At 32.2% G+C, this 19,546-nt stretch overlaps 1 protein-coding gene across 1 annotated transcript; it reads left to right on the top strand.

Moving 5' to 3' along the window:
• The first annotated feature begins 424 nt into the window (after window positions 1-424).
• On the top strand, window positions 425-19,364 carry LOC140046540 (uncharacterized). The gene is made up of 13 exons (XM_072091226.1): window positions 425-509; window positions 1,199-1,405; window positions 2,234-2,449; window positions 3,842-4,015; window positions 7,991-8,170; window positions 8,772-9,014; window positions 10,000-10,115; window positions 10,596-10,763; window positions 11,197-11,350; window positions 16,859-17,103; window positions 17,875-18,064; window positions 18,188-18,374; window positions 18,773-19,364. The coding sequence occupies exons 1-13, from the start codon at window positions 440-442 to the stop codon at window positions 18,987-18,989; spliced, it is 2,367 nt and encodes a 788-aa protein (XP_071947327.1). The 5' UTR covers window positions 425-439; the 3' UTR covers window positions 18,990-19,364.
• Window positions 19,365-19,546: the final 182 nt, after the last annotated feature.

The raw sequence follows: 19,546 nt of genomic DNA, 5'->3' as shown, positions 1-19,546 counted from the left end.
GTACAATATATACATTTGTTAAATATGATTATTTGGCACCAGGTTAAAAACAAAACAAAACGGCCAATCTCCACACCTATAGAGCAAGGATAAAGTTAAGCCACTTGAGATTAAAGGCATACATAGCTTTTGGTTACACACCCATGTTGAAGTTCAAATAAAGTCTTTCGATGCCTTATTTCGGAAAGAATCAAAAGATAAAACAGAAACTACGGATATCGACAGCCAAACCCTATGCACTTAAGAATCAATTTCAGTTCCTTTTGAAAGTGAAAGGTCCGGGATATAGCACTGTAAGATACTTTTACCGGAAATCGTTAACATCCTGACAAGCCCTTGATAGATTTTGTTTGTCAAGCCCATAATAACTTTGAGAAATTTTTACTATGCTCCCATTATTCCTTATTTCTTAATTGAATATTCTGAAGTAAGTATCTGTATGTCGATTATGGCTGAACGGTTGATGTACGTTTTCTTGCTGTTAGCATTGGTGCAACAAGCATTTTCAGGTAGGTCTAAATGTTCTTCAACAAATTATAACAAATACAATTGTTTACAAAATAAATGATTTTATAACGCACACATATGTTTAGTATAGACAATCCAGCAATTCGTTTCGTTAAATACATTTAAACATAATTTTTTGTATTTATCATAGGCCTATTATTACATTTTTACGCATTTCCCTTTGTTTTGATTCTTTACATTTTTCAATAATTTTTTGTTTGTTTTTGGGATTATTTTGTTGCTTAAATTGAAATATTTTGTTCTGGTTTAAGATAAGACAAGTGCAAATACTACTTACTGTTCCACATTATTTACATTACGATAATTATACCAAGATAGTGTAAGCCTCGACTCTAAGTAAATAAGATAATTATAATTTTAGATTTGAAATTAATAAAAACATTGAATAAACAGTTTGTATGTTTTGTACTTTATAACAATATAATAATTTGGACAAACAGTCAGTTTAAAGTTTTTGGTACACTATCAAACTTTAAGTGACAAAACTTATTATGTGCCAATATATGGGCACGATAACACCATATCTCTACCATTAGGGCAAATCACTTTTTTTTTGTCAAATGAATCTTGACTTGAGAAACTACTGGCAACGCAGTATTAATGACGATTATATAGAAAATGTTTCTTCTCAATAGTTTCCGTATATTTGATAATTAATATTTTTCTTTAGCATGTAAACTTGAGGGAAATGCACCAGATAATGGTTATTTTCTAAATAAGTATGGCGAAAGGCGCACAGGAAAAGCCGTATCCTCTTCAGGTATTGTTATGATATCGTGCGAAGATGGTTTCGAACTATCCGGTGCTGATGGACGTACGTGTGAGAAGGAAAACGACGGAAAGTTGAGATGGGGTAGCCTAATGTCAGTATGTATAGGTGAGTTTCAATTTGTAAGGCATCAATACTATTCTATTGTGACGTCATTCATATGGCAACGTTACGATAAAGAACTGTATTTATGACAATGGTGATTGATGATTAAACTCAATTAAATAGGATAATGGTAAATAATTATAGTCTATATATAAATTTACGTAAGAGCAAAATTAAGCAAATCGCGCGTTACTTCTAGAATGTTACTCGATGGTATATAAAGTTTGTTCGTACTTTCGGTACTGATTTTAACCACCTGATGTAACCATTTTTACTAATTTAATAGAGTTAGATAATTAGTTATTGACAATTAAAAGAAATTTAGGTTCAACGATTTTCCCCAAATGGGGGTGTTTTCCGATCGTGATATGCACTGTCTAATGGATGTCCATCTTGAAAAATACCCGTATACATAATACGAGGATGTTTCACATTTACCTATCTCTACTCCAATATAACTATTTGGTTTAACACAAGTACCTGTTGGTAAATGTATGGGCCTTTGGGGAACAAACCTAAAACCTTTAGATATAGTATTGCAATACTTGGATACTGTAAATACGTATTAACCATTTTTGGTCGCAATTAATTGGATCGCAATTTTTTAACTGTGAGTGTGGGTACTGTTAGATATATAAACACATAAATAAACTTATTACTGTGATTGTGTGTAGGCCATACTGTTAGATATATAAACGCATATACAAATAAAATTTGTCTAGTATTAATAATTATGCAAAAAAGATAATTATGATAATGATAAATTATTATGAAAATGGCGCATATATAAACATAATAGGTAGGTCTTAATTCATTTGTTATCGTCGGTAGATATAAATGAATGCAAAGTTGGAATTCTACTAGATGAAGAAACACAATCGATAGTAGGAGATTCTTTCTCATCATCATTCTCGTCATCCGCCTCGGACGATCCCGAACCCAAACGAATTCCTGCTTGTCACACGAAAGCAAGGTGCACCAATCTCGTCGGATCTTACACTTGTGAGTGCAAGGAATGCTTCACTGGAGACGGAAAACATTGCACAGGTAAGCCTACACGTAAAGTATTGAATTGTTTCCTTTTTGTATTGTATATTGTTTTGATTTGTAGTTATAATATATTTCTCCATTTATGGCGAGGTTTTTTCCCAATTGAATAATGTAACATCAATAATATCTTGACAATGTTTATTATTGTAATATTGTAATACTGGAACTTGCAAAACAAATGTTCGATCATCAGTGGGCCTCTTTACCCAAAATTGATACATAATTTAAAAAATTAAATTACAAAACAACCTGTTATTATTTGAAAGCCGTGTTATATTTAGCGGATTAACTTTTTTTAACATGTATTTGGAGACACTTTTGATACAGTGGCACACACCGATGTGGTTCACCCAAAATTAACAGAATACAATACAACATAATTATTTTATAATAGTTACTATTAGTAATTATAACTATAATATATTAAACAATGAGCCTAAACTTATCTTTAGTTGGTAGAGGTAATGTAGATAAAATTTGGGATATAGTTGTTATGGTTTGACCTGCATAACCGTGTACATAACTAATGTAAATGGATATTTTTCTGATGAAAGTCACAGTATATGTGAAATCCCTCAGGGGTCTATACTAGGACCATAATGTTTCTCCTCTACGGTAATATATTCTCTGTTTCTATGTATGCTGATGATACTATCAGATATGCCTACTACACTTCCAACAATATTAATAACCTTTCTGAAACAATACATTCTGATTTATTATGTCTTAAAAGATGGCTCATATGCAACAAACTTAGCCTAAATGTTAAAAAAATCTGATTATATGTTAATTAGAACGAGGCAGAAGTTAAGTAAGCTATCTTACCTACAATTAGTCAACATTAACATAGATGGAGAACCAATCTCTTGTGTACATAAAATTGTGATATTATATAATAATCTTTCTTGGTGCTCACAAATCGATAATGCAAAATCTTGAGTATTGCCACGTTGGTCGGGGCTGTTCAAATATAATTTAAAGTAAGACACTACCTCAAAATGTATTAAATGAATTCAATATTAAAAACAATTACTATAATGAACTAAGCCAATTTTAATAATACAAAAACTAAAAACAAACTACACAAAATGTAGCTTATCATAGACGTGCCAAGGTTTGGAATGAGCTAAGTGAAGATATTAATACAAATGTGAACATTGTCTGTAAGAAACTGCTAACATGTCACTTAATCTATTCAATTTTGTAGTTAGTAAGTGTATCGTTATCATTATCATCATCATCATCATCATCATCATTATTATTATTAGTATCATAAAACTTTCAAAGCTTATTAAAAAATTAAAATGAAATTAGATGAGTGCATCTTAATTTTAAAGACAAAAAGGATGCTAAAACACATCACATATTGTGTTTCTCTACTTATTTCAGAATATAATGAGCCATGTCCGGATCTGAACGAATCTTTAGAGCATGGCAAAATTGAAATAAAAGGAAATGGTAATTTGGAATACACATGTGACGAAAACTACAGAAGTACAAGTTACATCAGGACATGTGATTGTAATGGTAATTGGTTTCCTGATAACAAGCCTGCATTTTGTGGTAAGATTAATAATATCATGGAGGAATTAGTTTAATGTATTATTTATTTATACATTTATTTATTTTATCTCCAAACCAATCTCATACAGTATAAAGCTTAACCAAAACATATAGGCCTTGTAGGTCTATAATAGTATTGCTTTCTATGGGCCTACACTCCTTTACTTCTTTGCAATTAGATGAGCATGTGTAACATGCAACAATTTAACACTAAATTGGTACGACTTATAAACATCTGTATTGGAATTGTCTAACAAAACAAAATTAATAACAAAGTATATGATAACGGTTAATGTTGTATACATATAATATGTTATCATTGAAATTGAAATTTATTTATTGCAATCGTAACAGTAAAATACAGATTGCAATATTGCAGAGTTAGATACAAAAATATCAATTATCATTTATAATCAATTATCAAGTCATTTACACTTAGATTATTAGATAAAAATAATAATTAAAAAAAAGATAAAAGTTATAGGCCTACAGCTTTTAAATTTAAAAGATAACCCGCAATTAAAAAGTCAGTGAAAATACCGTGATTGAGAATAAAATGTTTCGAGCGGCTATTGTACTGTTCACTTTAGGTACATTACATTCTCGTTTACATCGGAAATTATATGTATGTTCATTAGGTTTAGGTAACAGCGAATGAAGGCGGTAATTGCTCTGTTTTACTTTAGGATCATGGATTAAGGAATCATTTCATTTCATTATTTATTTGATCAAAAAAACTCAAATTGGGGAGACCAGGGTCAACCTAAGTGGACTTAATCACTGTAGCTGAGCCGGTTGACCCAACCCCAAAGTCAGTTTACACATAAAAGACATAAAGACAAAATACAGTTTGAGATCAAAGTTTCCATGACTCTAACCGACAGAGCGCGGACCACCCACAATGTTACAACATAAACACAGTTTAATTAACCGTCGTTAACAACGAAACGGTCGCGTACCTAATACAGTTATATTATTTACTGCACATGCTTAACAACCTTTAACCTTGTTGGCTATTCTTTTGCGCGCTTTTATCTTGGTGGCATGATTACTATTTTATATCTTTAGTGCTAGCTGCTATAGCGACGAACACAACTTTATGCGACGAATTTAATTATAACTTTTTTGTATTCAAATTAAACGATCTCCCAGAACTATTACAAGATTATTAATAAGTGTAATTACAAGATTAAATACAAATTGTTTGTAAATTGTAGTATCCTTTGGGTTTAAAAAACATTAATTTTGCCATGTTCGAAACCTGTCGCGATTGATCTACGCTAATGTTTTTATGACCTTAAAGTAGATTTTATTCGATTAGGCCCGGTGATTGGATGTGATGTGGATGACATAACCACTAGCCAATCAACAGGCACTACAATTTTTAAATTGTAATCACATCACATAATCACATCGATATTAAGGAGATTTATGAAGAAACCACTGCTTAGCCATATATTAAAAAAACGTTTGTTGTACATGACACCACAAGACACGGTAACAACATACATGGTAAAATGCATAATTTAATATTCTATAGATTAACGCACATTTTAATGACAGAAGGTGGCAGGCTAATAATTATGATAATTAAAATTTAAAAATTCCATATTTTATTCATATTACCAACTACTTAAAATTACCGGTCGTAAGAAAGCGAACTTTTCGTAGTCCGATTGTGATGAAATTAAACAGAATTGTTCAGCAATATATTGTTGTTGTCAATTAATCATCGACGCAGACATGTCAATAGAACTATCAGACTGCGCATACGATTTCTAAATGGTGTTCTAAAAATGTAACAGTTGATTCGCAGCGGCAGAGGGCCGCGGTTACAGACACGGAGTTCAATGCCCAGCAAGCACAGAACGTTTGTAAAACGTACAGAAACGTTTGCATTTGGGTGTTTGTTTGATTGGCAGCAGTGCTTTAGTATGGGCATGCGCGTTGTAAATTGTTTGATGTCACCGTTGATGATGCATATCCTTCTATTCCTTAATCCATTGAAATAGGATTGAAATGGTAGTATTATGGCAAAAGGGTTTTCAGTAGATTCGAAAGATTAGTGGCTTGCGTATTTTATAACCGACCATATGGTACAATATTAGGCTAATATACTAACGGCCTACAGCAAAGACCACTTCGGGGTGTGTAGAAAGCGACGACCTCGAATTGGACGACCCCAACGACCCGGGCGACCTCGAATTGGACGACCTAGAATTGGACGACCCATAACACGAAACCGACGACCTTTAATTATTAGGGGTAATAGCCTAGGCCTAAGTGTGGTATAACATCCCAAAGCCGAACATAGCCAAAGATCTTTAAACCATACCTTATATAATACTCGCAAGCAAGCAATTGATTGAAAAAATACAGAAATATCGCCATTTGATACTTAATGTGTCGACACGAACAAACGAACAGATATGGAACGCCAAGAGTGCATCATTAAAACTGCATTCGACTCGATTAGCACACGAAATATCATAAACATGGCAAACCAGGTCAAAACGGCCCCTTTTTCAGCGGCGGGTAAGGTTTGACCGTATACAATGCATGTGTGAAATGTAAAGCTTTCTTATGGCCCTCTTCATGCACATGTTCACAACACGCTGCTTGGTAGGCCTATAGTGTTCGTTATAACAGGGAGTTGTAAAATAACTCACTGGTTATAAGAAGACGAGATGTAATTAATCGAGTCGAATGCAGTTTTAATGATGCACTCTTGGCGTTCCATATCTGTTCGTTTGTTCGTGTCGACACATTCAGTATCAAATGGCGATATTTCTGTATTTTTTCAATCAATTGTTTGCTTGCGAGTATTATATCAGGTATGTCATAATTTCTTTAGAAAAAATGACGAGAATTGCGTTTCTTGACAATGCTATAGACCAAGAGAGATCGCTAACTCCAAATAATTTAGTCTCGTCAAAACATCGAATGATATATTACCGTTGGCGGCCAGAGGAGGATTTAATAAGGAGAAAGAAAACATCGAAATGGATGGAAATGTCATTTATTATTAAATGACGAAATAACTAAATATATACCGTAAAACTAATGTAATAATAATACAGGGGGCAGCCACCAGTAAATTATGGTATTGATATTAGCCTACATCTAATACCTTACATTACGTGAAGGCTGCCCTGTTGAATATATAGTATTAACAATTAGCATTCACTATTGTTATATATATAGGCCTATATATATACGCACCATTAATATACTTGTAAAATATAATAGGCCTAATATACAAAAGGTCTATACAGAATCGTAACTAAAATATCGTAGAATTAATAATATTCATAAACAAATTGAGATATAATTATTGACGTGTTGGTCCGAGGGAAGGCAAAAGAAAAAGGAATACAAAATACCCCCTCAACGCCCATGGGTCAAAAGTACATGACCTTCTTGAAGTTAAAAGCCATGTACCGGCACCCTTGGGACCATGCCTAAACTCTCTCGACACAAACCCATCTTTCATTTGGTGAAAAATGTTCTTTTCTGTGTTAAGCCCTTTTATTAGACGTTGTTTTTGTTATGATTCTTTCTGAATTGGTTGGGTCATCCATATAGTGGGAGATCATTGATCATGTCGTTAATTCTTGAGGGATACCACCGTTTGGAGATACCCATGAAGTTATCAACTTTAACACGATGTTAATCTTTAGTTCAGTTTCTTCAACCTACTGTAGTAATAACTAAAGTATCATCTTATGACAATTAAGTCATATTTTGGCTTTTAAAAAATAAGCAAATATTACTCAGCACTGAGTAATAATTAGTATTGATTATGTGGCTAGATGTCATCGGATTCAGATTACGAATTACACCAGGACACACTTACTGATTAATTAACATATTCATAATACGGTGATGAGCAAACCAGCCTAACTATTCATATTACCTCAATAAACTAGGCCTAGCTTGTAATAATATACAAACAAAATCACGTCTCTCGTTTAGAGTTTCAGGGTTGCTCTGAACCTCCGAATATACAAAATGGAGGGATTATAGCCGACGAAAATATCCTGTATGGCAGCAGCATTTATTATACGTGCAATGAAGGGTTTTATTTAGCAGGTCCAAATAGACGAACATGTCTTGTATCCGGAGAGTTTTCATATTATGAACCAATTTGTAAGAGTAAGTATGACAATCATTACTGTATATCAACATTCTGTATAATAGGAAATGGCGTATTGTGATGTGATTTATGATTAACTAAATATTAAAGTGTATGATAACACGAATACCGTAAAACGTTGAAAAGATTCTAGAGTGGGCTTCTTTTCGAGATTGCTTTTTCAAACTTAAGATGGTGCTTCTTTTTTAGTGAATGCTGTAAATTGTTGTTGTTACTACAATAATATGATTTTGAGACATTCCCTGCCAATTGTTCATATTTCCCAACGAAGCAGACAAGAACAAGATAAATTCTAAGTACTATTTGGAAAATCAAATAAATACGTGAAGCTTGATTGTTGAGATACCGGTAATTAATACATTTTAATTTATATGCTAAACACGATAATACAAATTTGTATTCCTTTGACATTCAAATCTGGAAAAAATGGCCTATACTATCTTAATAAGAAGCCCAGTGGGCTTCTTTTCAAGGTTTTACGGTATTGTAATTAATGTAATGTGTATTATTTAATTTAATCTACGGTGTTTTTACTACATATTAATCCTGCATTCATTTTCTTTTGCTTTTTGCTAAGAGATCAAATTATTTTATTTTCAGAAAACCCTACGTTCGTCGATATAGCAAAAGATTTCAAAGACAGTTTTATAGATAAAGTTGGATCATATTCCAACACTAGTGCCGCCGGAGGAGCAATTGAAGGTCGCTTAGCAGCCAATGCGGTAGGCCTTGATATTGTCTTTGCATTCGATGCATCATCCTCTATCAGTTATACTGACTTCGAATACGGAGTGGAATTCGCGAAGCTTCTTGTTGACGAGTTTGGTGTCAGTTACGAAGAAGGTAAGTTTAAATAATTGTGACACGTTTTACAGAAGTAGAAGAATAATATAAAGTTGGTTGCAACTACGACAACGATAGAAGGAGATTGAATTCGAGTGTCGGTTCTGTTAGTCTTTTTTTTATCTGTCTTGTATTCAAATAACATTGTCGTTACGAAGGATCCAGTCCGCCTTTAATGACAGTGTCACGTGAGGTGGTCATCAATAAGTTTAGATTTAATTGTGTATATGGTTAATATGTATCTTTTTTTAGTATTTACGGTCATTAAAACAATATTGAAAAAAGTTGTGGTGTTTAGCTTGGTAAGACTGTGAACTGAAGTGGACGTTTGTAGTTGGATTATACGTTCTGTGTCTTCTGCCGCCACACACGTGAAGCACTCACGAATTTTACGATATAAACAAAAGCTTCTCAGCGAGCTGGGGCCTGACGTAAAGTACCACACTCAGTCAGCTAGTCCCACAATTTTAATTTGATTAGGCTCGGTGATTTGATGTGGTGTAATCTACTAGCCAATCACCAGGCAATGCAATATTTAAAATAAAAAGATTAATAAAATACGATTTTGAATAGGCCATTTTGTAGTTTTAATAAAGTTAATTCCTTTCACAGAAAAACAAAATAATTACCGTATGTTTTCATTCATAAAAAGACAAAATAAACTGTTCAATGTAAAACCAATGCTGGCACCCATATTTGTTTGATTTTAATTCAATTTTTTTAGGCAAATATTTTTTAAAAGATTTTTTTTGTCAAAGTAAAAATAACTATTATGTATGTATTATACATGGCCATGTATGGTTGATCTAATCGCAGATGAAGTAATTCTGTTTCTTTAGTATATGGTAAGACTAGCCTATGAGCTACAAGTTTCAATAAATAAAAACACATACGTAAACAGTTCGACGCAGAAATGTATTTGGAAATATAAAATATTGCAAGAAACATTATGATAATACAAAATGTCATGTTATGTTGTAATTAGGGGGAACACGACTTGCTGCAGTGGTGTTTGCATCTGGTGCACGAGTGAAGTTTAATTTTAATCAGGAAGACGCAAATGAAATTCAGGAAGTAAAGGATAAAATAACAGAAATTCAAGTATGTTTTAATCTTTTTTTTCCAATAACAAATCAAACGCAATTGCGCAAGAACAGTACAACAAGTATCTTAACATGATATTAAACACTGCTGATACTGATACGAATAAGATGCAATTTAAAAGTGAACAATATTGTACAAGAGTACACATTTAATTAGACACAACATTATATTAATATAGAATTGAATATTGCACCATGACTTGAGTTTTTTTACAACCACTTCTTTTCTATTATATGCAAGATAAATAAAAATAAAAACTATAGGCCTATATATCTAAATGATTGAACGGTGCTGTAATCATTTCAGTAAACTAAACACATTTAGGCCTAAATGTAGCTTAAGCAAAACATAACACAATAACACAGTGGCTAAATATCAGTAGGCGTTGTAAACACTCTCACTTTTCATAGTAATTAGATTTAAAAGAAGTAATTATGACAATGAAGCCTTCTTACAATATTTCTTTAATGATTTTAGCAAGAACTTGGCGGAGGAACATCTATGAGAGAAGCTTTTGAAACCATTTTCCAAGATGTGATACCTGAAATGAGGCCTGAAGCCAAGAGGGCACTATTTATGATGACAGATGGTGAATCAAACGATGGTAATCCTTCTGCTGCAGCAAAGCGTCTTCGTGATTCGGAGGTTAACATTGCTTTAATATAATACATATTTCCGCGCTTTTTATAAAACCAAAACAAGCTATACAGTAATCACTATAATTAGATAGAAGGTTGGGCTCTATGTTCAATTACAGTGATTGGCGTAAACAAATTTGCCAGATATTCTCTCATTTTATTTATTTGCCTACAGTACATATCAAGGATAGGTTAGGCCTATTCCTCAAATTACAAATTTGGTGAAAATATTATTTTTTTATTCAACTTTTGAAGTTCTGTCTTAAACGCAAATTACAAAAATACATTTTTGGAAAACATAATCTAGGAGAAGTAACTAATAAAACTAACGTTTAAAGCAGCCATAGTGCTATATCGTAATAGTATAATCGAGTTTGTAAAATGTATGTGATAATTATAATCATTGGTATAAATGTTCATTTAAACAAATTATTCTTCAGGATGTAGAGATATTTGCAGTTGGCATTGGAGCACAAGTAGATCGAAATGAACTTAAATCCATAGCAAACACACCATATACATCGCACGTATTTCTTATAAAGTCATATTCTGATCTTCAGATATTGTCAGAGGTTATTTCAGAGAGGCGTGTGGGTGAGTTGAATATATACGGTGAACTTAGTTAATACTGTAGATTACACTGCTCCATAGTGTTCTGATTCAATTAAAGATGCATAGCCTCTTTATATGGTACTATTATAGGATATTACTATATTAGCTCTATTAGGACAAATGACTGCCGTGTGATGTTGTTTCAGTTTCCACATCATCATACAATTATTAATTGAATGCTGAAAACTATGTTTAATAATTATCGTAAAGTAGGCTACTTTTCTTGTAATTATAAACGTTATACGAATTTGTGAAAACATTTTGCCCTCAAATGTGCAGTCATATTTTTGTGCAAACAGCCACATTTTTGCAAACATGGCAACCTTAAATGTGCAAATCTGTAAACATTCATAATCCACTAATGTGTGCTTAAATCACGCCGTTAAAATGTAAAAACAATCAGTTGAAGTTAAAAATGCAAAAGAAATATGCACATATTTAAATAATTTTCTTCAACCAAAATCAATTTATTAAAAATGATAACCTAATGCGAAATATTATTCATAATGTTTTCAATATATAGGCCTACTGTAGTCACTTACGTATTTAGGCCCTAATTGTAGTAAAACAGGATGATAATCTGCTTTGTTAGAAAACAAACAACCACAATGATGTCCAATACTTGCTGGAGATGGTAACTTCCATACAGTTGAAATTGAAGTTCCATAGAATTCATTAGATTTTCTATATTTTATTTTAAATGTGTTTGGGTTATTCGCGATTTAAACAATGTATACAATTTGGAATTGCGAGAATTCTCTTGTATAAATTAAATCAAAATACTCGATTCAAACTGCGCAGACTTTCGATGCAAGTAAAAGAATAAAATGTTAAAAATGGTAGGCTTATAAAGATTTTCTTGCACAAATTCAAATTGTAGGCCTACAAGGTTGTGCAGATTCGCAACGAAATCTTTGCGCTATTTTAAATCGGATTATACCAATATTTATCCCTATGTCTACATATTGTTTTCCTGCTGTTAATAAACAGATTTTTGTTTTGCACGTTTGTAGAATTCTTATTTGCACAATTAGACAAGTTCTATTTCCTCTGAAATATGGTGCAAGAAGCATTTTTGGGTAGAAGCTGGGATCCACTTGATTTAGGATATTTCAACCTCGCTGATTACGAAAATGGCGGATCCCAAGCGAAATTCGGCCATCTAAGCCCTTAATTTGCATAATTAAAAATGGCGGCCATTTTTTATAATTACCCTATATCTCGAGAACCACTAGTCACAGATAATTAATTTTGGTGTCAAAATGTTTTAAATATATGATTTTATATTCACTTTAATGACACATTTTGTCAAAAAATGGATGCAATTCTTATTTCTGAGATTTTGACCTTTGACCTTGATTTATCGTATCTCAGTAACCAATAATCGGAGAGACACGAAATAGGGCTCAAATTGTTCAGAAACTATACATTCATATTTATTATAATGAAATGTTTTTACAAAAAATGGCCGATTCTACAACTATTGACCTTTGAACTATTAGTCTTCTTCTTTCCCTTTTCAGAGAATTTATTGTTCAATGTATATTGGCCTTTGGCCCTAATACAAACAAATAAAAAAATAACTATAACTTAAGATAATGGTTTCTTCTTTCAAAAGCAAAGTAGACGTATTTTCCTAAATTATAAGTAAAATTTGTGTTGGAAAGTAATAAACATAGCTTATTAATTAAAGGAAAAACATTAGTCAAATATAATAATAACTCTGAAAATGTTGGTCTTAAGACATTTTTTTTCTTTTTAAATTGTTTAAAACATGTGTTTCTATCCAGTCTAATGGCACATTTTGTACAAGAATGGCCGATAGTATGGTTATTGACCTTTGAACTACAGCATATGCCTACTGTATAATAAATATAATATAATTGCATAATTATGAAATTATTTATACACAATAATAATTAGTAAAATTATAAAATTCACTGCCATCAAATATGATGTGTTATGATTTATATAGATTTAAAAAAAATTGAACACGCAAGTTACATTTGGAAATTACCTGCCATCAATATGATGGAGTATGATTATAGATTTTTTTAAATGTGAACATGTCAGCTACATTTGGAAATTACCTGCCATCAATATGATGGATTATGATAATAGATTTAAAAAAGAATTTGAACATGTCAGCTACATTTGGAAATTTGGAAATACCTGCCATCAATATGATGGATTATGATTATAGATTTTTAAAAAAATGTGAATACGTAAGCTACATTTTAAAATCACCTGCCATCAATATGATGGATTATGATTATAGATTTAAAAAAGAATTTGAACACGTAAGCTACATTTGAAAATTACCTGCCATCAATATGATGGATTATGATTATAGATTTAAAAAATAATTTAAACACGTAAGCTACATTTGAAAATTACCTGCCATCAATATGATGAATTATGATTAGAGATTTAAAAAAGAATTTGAACACGTAAGCTACATTTGGAAATTTGGAAATACCTGCCATCAATATGATGGATTATAATTATATATAGATAACAAAAAAATGTGAACACGTAAGCTACATTTCGAAATTACCTGCCATCAATATGATGGATTATGATTGTATAGATTAAAAAAAAAATGTGAACACGTAAGCTACATTTGGAAATTACCTGCCATCAATATGACGGATTATGATTGTATAGGTTTAAAAGAAAATGTGAACACGTAAGCTATATGTGGAATGAACATGTTAAGGGCATCAGTCTTAATCATTCATGCAAAGGTTTCCGTCATCTTTAGCGTTGCATAAAGCTGCACATGGTAGTTTTGACTTCTTGCACTTAAATCTATTGGTTATGTATCGTGTCTTGCATCCACAATAAATCATCTCTAACGAAGCAGTAGGAATAGCTTCATTTTTCAGAAGCACCGGTTGAAGTTTACCATTAGATAGCTCCCAACCAAAATCTGTTGGTGATGGCAAATGCTGGATTGGCGATACAGCTTTTTTCCATACGAGTGCTTGGAAGTCTGCTCTTTTTATATGCTGGTGCACTGCATCGCTTGTTGGAGGTAATGCCTCTGGTTTTTTTTTAAACATGGCATGCCTAAAAAAAACTGTCGATAAAGTGCACCACCAGACAAAGACGAACCAAAACACTCAGACCAATTTGTCGAATTATAAAAAGTGGTTGAGATACCGCTGCCAAATTGCTGGTCAAACTTTTTGGCATTACAAGATAATAAAGCAGATCTGGCACGATTTCTATCAGAGGAGTTGATTCGTCAAACTCCTATAGTCAAAGAAAAATTGTCATAGCTGGTGGGTTTATGGAAGAATCAGTTGTTAAATCATCAAAAGTCTACACGAATACGTTGTCTCTGGTCACAAATCATGAAGAAGCGGACACGCGACTTGTTTTTCATGCTGCCAATGTCCAATACGACACATTTGTAGTTGTTTCTATGGCATACAGACGTACTAGTGATTCTAGTGTCTCACAACCAAAGCATGATATCCAAAGATATATGGATGATGACAGGGACATCCAAAAAAAGGAAGTATCTTCCTATAAAAGACATTTTCAAGCCTTGCCCGAGAGTTCTGCAAAAGCACTGATTCCATTCCACACTATTACTGGATGCGATACTACCTCATATTTAAGTGGTCACTCAAAGGCATCGGCATGGGAAGTATTTAAAAAAAATCATGAACTAATTAGACCTGGGAGAACAACCTATCAGTGACCAAGTTATTATGAAATTAGAAAGATTCATTTGCTACGTTTACGGTGTTGGTCAAGTTAAAAGTACCAATGAAGTTAGGCATACCATGTTTAAAAAAAAAAACAAAACCAGAGGCATTACCTCCAACAAGTGATACAGTTCACCAGCATATAAAAAGAGCACACTTTCAAGCACTCGTATGGAAAAAAGCTGTATCGCCAATCCAGCCTTTGCCATCACCAACAGATTTAGGTTGGGAGCTATATGGTAAACTTTAACCAGTGCTTCTGAAAAAAGAAGTTATTCATACTGCTTCGTTAGAGACGAATTATTGTGGATGCAAGACACGATGCATAGCCAATAGATGTAGGTGCAAGAAGTCAAAACTACCACGTACAGCTTTATGCCGCTGTAACAGCGCTAAAGATGACGGAAACCTTAGCATGAATGATCAAAACTGATTTCCTTAACATGTTCATTCCAAATATAGCTTATGTGTTCACATTTTCTTTTAAATCTATACAATCATAATCCATCATATTGATGGCAGGTAATTTTCAAATGTAGCTTACGTGTTCAAATTCTTTTTTAAATCTATAATCATAATCCATCATATTGATGGCAGGTAATTTCCAAATGTAGCTTACGTGTTCACCTTTTTTAAAAAATCTATAATCATAATCCATCATATTGATGGCAGGTAATTTCCAAATGTAGCTGACATGTTCACATTTAAGAAAATCTATATCATGCTCCATCATATTGATGGCAGGTAATTTCCAAATGTAACTTGCGTGTTCAATTTTTTTTTAAATCTATATAAATCATAACACATCATATTTGATGGCAGTGAATTTTATAATTTTACTAATTATTATTGTGTATAAATAATTTCATAATTATGCAATTATATTATATTTATTATACAGTAGGCCTATGCTGTAGTTCAAAGGTCAATAACCATACTATCGGCCATTCTTGTACAAAATGTGCCATTAGACTGGATAGAAACACATGTTTTAAACAATTTAAAAAGAAAAAAAATGTCATAAGACCAACATTTTCAAAGTTATATTATTAATTATATTTGACGAATAGTTCAAAGGTCAATAGTTGTAGAATCGGCCATTTTTTGTAAAAACATTTCATTATAATAAATATGAATGTATAGTTTCTGAACAATTTGAGCCCTATTTCGTGTCTCTCCGATTATTGGTTACTGAGATACGATAAATCAAGGTCAAAGGTCAAAATGTCAGAAATAAGACTTGCATCCATTTTTTGACAAAATGTGTCATTAAAGTGAATATAAAATCATATATTTGAAACATTTTGAAACCAAAATTAATTATCTGTGACTAGTGGTTCTCGAGATATAGGGTAATTATAAAAAATGGCTGCCATTTTTAATTATGCAAATTTAAGGGCTTAGATGGCCGAATCTCGCCATATTCGTAATCAGCGAGGTCGAAATATCCTAAATCAAGTGGATCCCAGCTTCTACCAAAAAATGCTTCTTGATTCGTTTTCTAGGCCGTTTTTTGAGAAATGGAACCTGTCTAAATTAACGTCGACATTTAGGGTGTGATTTTTGCGCATTGGAGGATTATGCATTTTTTTACATTTAAGGTTGCCATGTTTGCACACATGTTGTTGTTTGCATATTTGAGCGAAAAATGAATGCACAAAAATGTGGTTGTTTGCAGAAATTTGACTTTGTTCACATTCACGGCTCAACAAGACTCCTGTCATAATCGAGAGAATGCTTATAATATATTAATAATTTATTTGTTACGTAGATTTCAATCGATGTGGTGTGGCAATTGATATTGATATCAAGGAAGCCAAGGAAAAAGAAGCAGTGCAGGAAAATTATGACGTTGAAATACCAAACAGTTGGCCGTGGGTAGCCTCCATTACCCGAAAGTTTAAAAATAGTAATGTATTTAGGCATATCTGTGGAGGAACGTTACTCTGTAACCAGTGGGTGTTAACGGCTGCTTCATGTGTTAACAGAAACAGTAAACCGTTACGAGTAAATGAGGTACACATATTTTTTGACCAATTTATATTTGTTCATATCCTTAAGCCAAACATTACATGAAATAATCAACACAATTGTAGTTCCGACGAGAATAAAGAGAGATACTATCCACTACTTCCAGAAAAATAAAAACAAATTACATACAACCGTTATTGCATACAAATTAATTATTAGTCAATACGATAATCTAGGAGGAATTTAGATTTACAATTAAATAAACTTAAAATAAATACGATTAATGCACTTAATTAATTTCCGATCTTCTCATTATTGTAATTCTATACAGTGTCCGCAAGTTAATTGTAGAATTCTTGTTATATAAACATCAATACAATCAGGCATCAACGAAATACAGTACTACAATTATAGCTAACTCTTCTGATCATAATAATATTATGTTTTTTTTAGTAGGAAACAATAATCTATACACAACTTATTACTAGAATGAATTCGATTACTGCTTCTAAATTTTGGAATGATCTTTCTGTAAACATTAGGAATGCTAAGAACCTTGTCGGTTTCAAATCTCTTTTTCAAATAATGTTTGCTTTTTATAAATGAATTCATTTAATTACCGCTTGTTACTGTAATTAATTTAAATTTTAATCTTGAAATTGGTAATTTTAACTGTATTTTATTGTAAATAAACTGTATTTTTATTTTTTTTGTAAATTTTAATATCATTATTTTGCGTGATTTGCGCGATATAAATGAATAATTAATTATTAATTAAATAAACAAATTAGTAACTTCTTTTGATCTGTTTGCTAGATTAAGGTCACATTCGGGCAACACAATCGATCATCAGATTCCGAAATCGAGGTTCAGGAAATAGAAGTTGAAGAAATCATTTTGGCTGACGGTTTTGTTAGAGACAATTTTGACCGAGACTTGGCATTGATCAAACTGAAGACTCCAGTTATACTTGCTAGTTTTGTTCGAACAGCATGTTTGGGAACAAGTAAGATTTTAAAAATACAATATTAATAATGGATCGCAATAATATTCCTTAGACATATGCGTGAACCTACAGTGAATGTTTATTGGCCTTTTATACGATTTTTAAACTGTTTATTTCTAATAGAGGACGATGTTATTCGAAGTGCATTTGAAGATTGTTACACGATAGGTTGGGGTGCAAATGATCTAGGTGATAAAGCAGACTACCCAGAGATCCCTCAACAATTACGGATGCCGGTTCTCCTTGATAACGACTGTGAAGATGCGCACGAAGCTGAATTTAACGAAAATATTCTTTGTGCAGGTTACAGGTAACGATGTGTTGCGTTGCAATTTATACTTACTAGTCATAGTAATACATTTAAAATTACTAATTGATTATACTGTAGTTTTTTTATTAAAGTTCCATTGATAAATGTTTGAATAGATTTTGTATTACCATAATGATATTTCAAAAGATATAGTAATCTTCGATTTTTCATTAACAATAATAATGAAGAAGTAGGGACCATATTTGGACAGAAAATAGATTAGAAATACCTAGATGTTCGTAGCTATTATTTTTCTTCTACACTTTTACATCTGCCCGCACGAGGGTAGTCATCCGTGCTCTTAAAAAAAAAATCGCAGATTGTTTATCCTTTGATGTTACTGTGAGTGTGTTATTATATTTGTATACATTTATCATTTCCATATTTAAACCTTTTAGGTCCGAAGGAAACTCCGCATGCCTTGGAGACACTGGCGGTGCTTTGGTTTGTATTAGACATGACGAAACTTGGGCGGTAGTCGGTGTCGCTCTGCCCGGCAACGAGTGTGACCAGAACGGAAAATATGGTCTATACACGAAGCCGGCGGGATTTACAGAATGGATAAACAGTATCACCGAAAACTGTTTGGAAAATCATCTAAATATATTTGATTAATTTAAAACAATTTCATTTAAATAAAAAGTACTTTTATAACACAGGTTCAGAGTACTATAATTAGTTAATTAGCGCCAATAACATATTCGGGAGGGGTGATTTGACTATTAATACTGTTATTATTTTTCTTAACTAATAACCCCACAAAAATGTCTTTCTTTGGAGGAGTTTTGTAGTTGTTGGTTTGTTGGCAAATATTATTTTTAACAAAGGACCACAACATTATATAATAGCCGGTAAAATATAAAGTGATGGAAAAGTTAATTATCAAGCCCTTTAATTGGTTTCAGGAAAAACAATAATATACTGTACAATTGCATACATAACATAACAAGTTAAGTCCCAAATAATAAATAAAACACATACGTTTTTTTCTACTACAGTGCTTCGACCTTTTTATTTACTAAAAACTATACAACAGAATATTCACAATTTAAACCAATTTCAACACTTATGGCGAGTATTATCGACATATTAGATCTAGCAAATTATTTCATATTCGAAATACTTTAGACATTATTAATTAACATAATTAAAGAAGTAAATAATTTCACAAT

This window comes from Antedon mediterranea, chromosome 4, assembly GCF_964355755.1.
Source record: "Antedon mediterranea chromosome 4, ecAntMedi1.1, whole genome shotgun sequence".
Classification (NCBI taxonomy): Eukaryota; Metazoa; Echinodermata; class Crinoidea; order Comatulida; family Antedonidae; genus Antedon; species Antedon mediterranea.
Note: the sequence above shows the minus strand (reverse complement) of the source record. Positions and strands in the feature narration are given on the sequence as shown.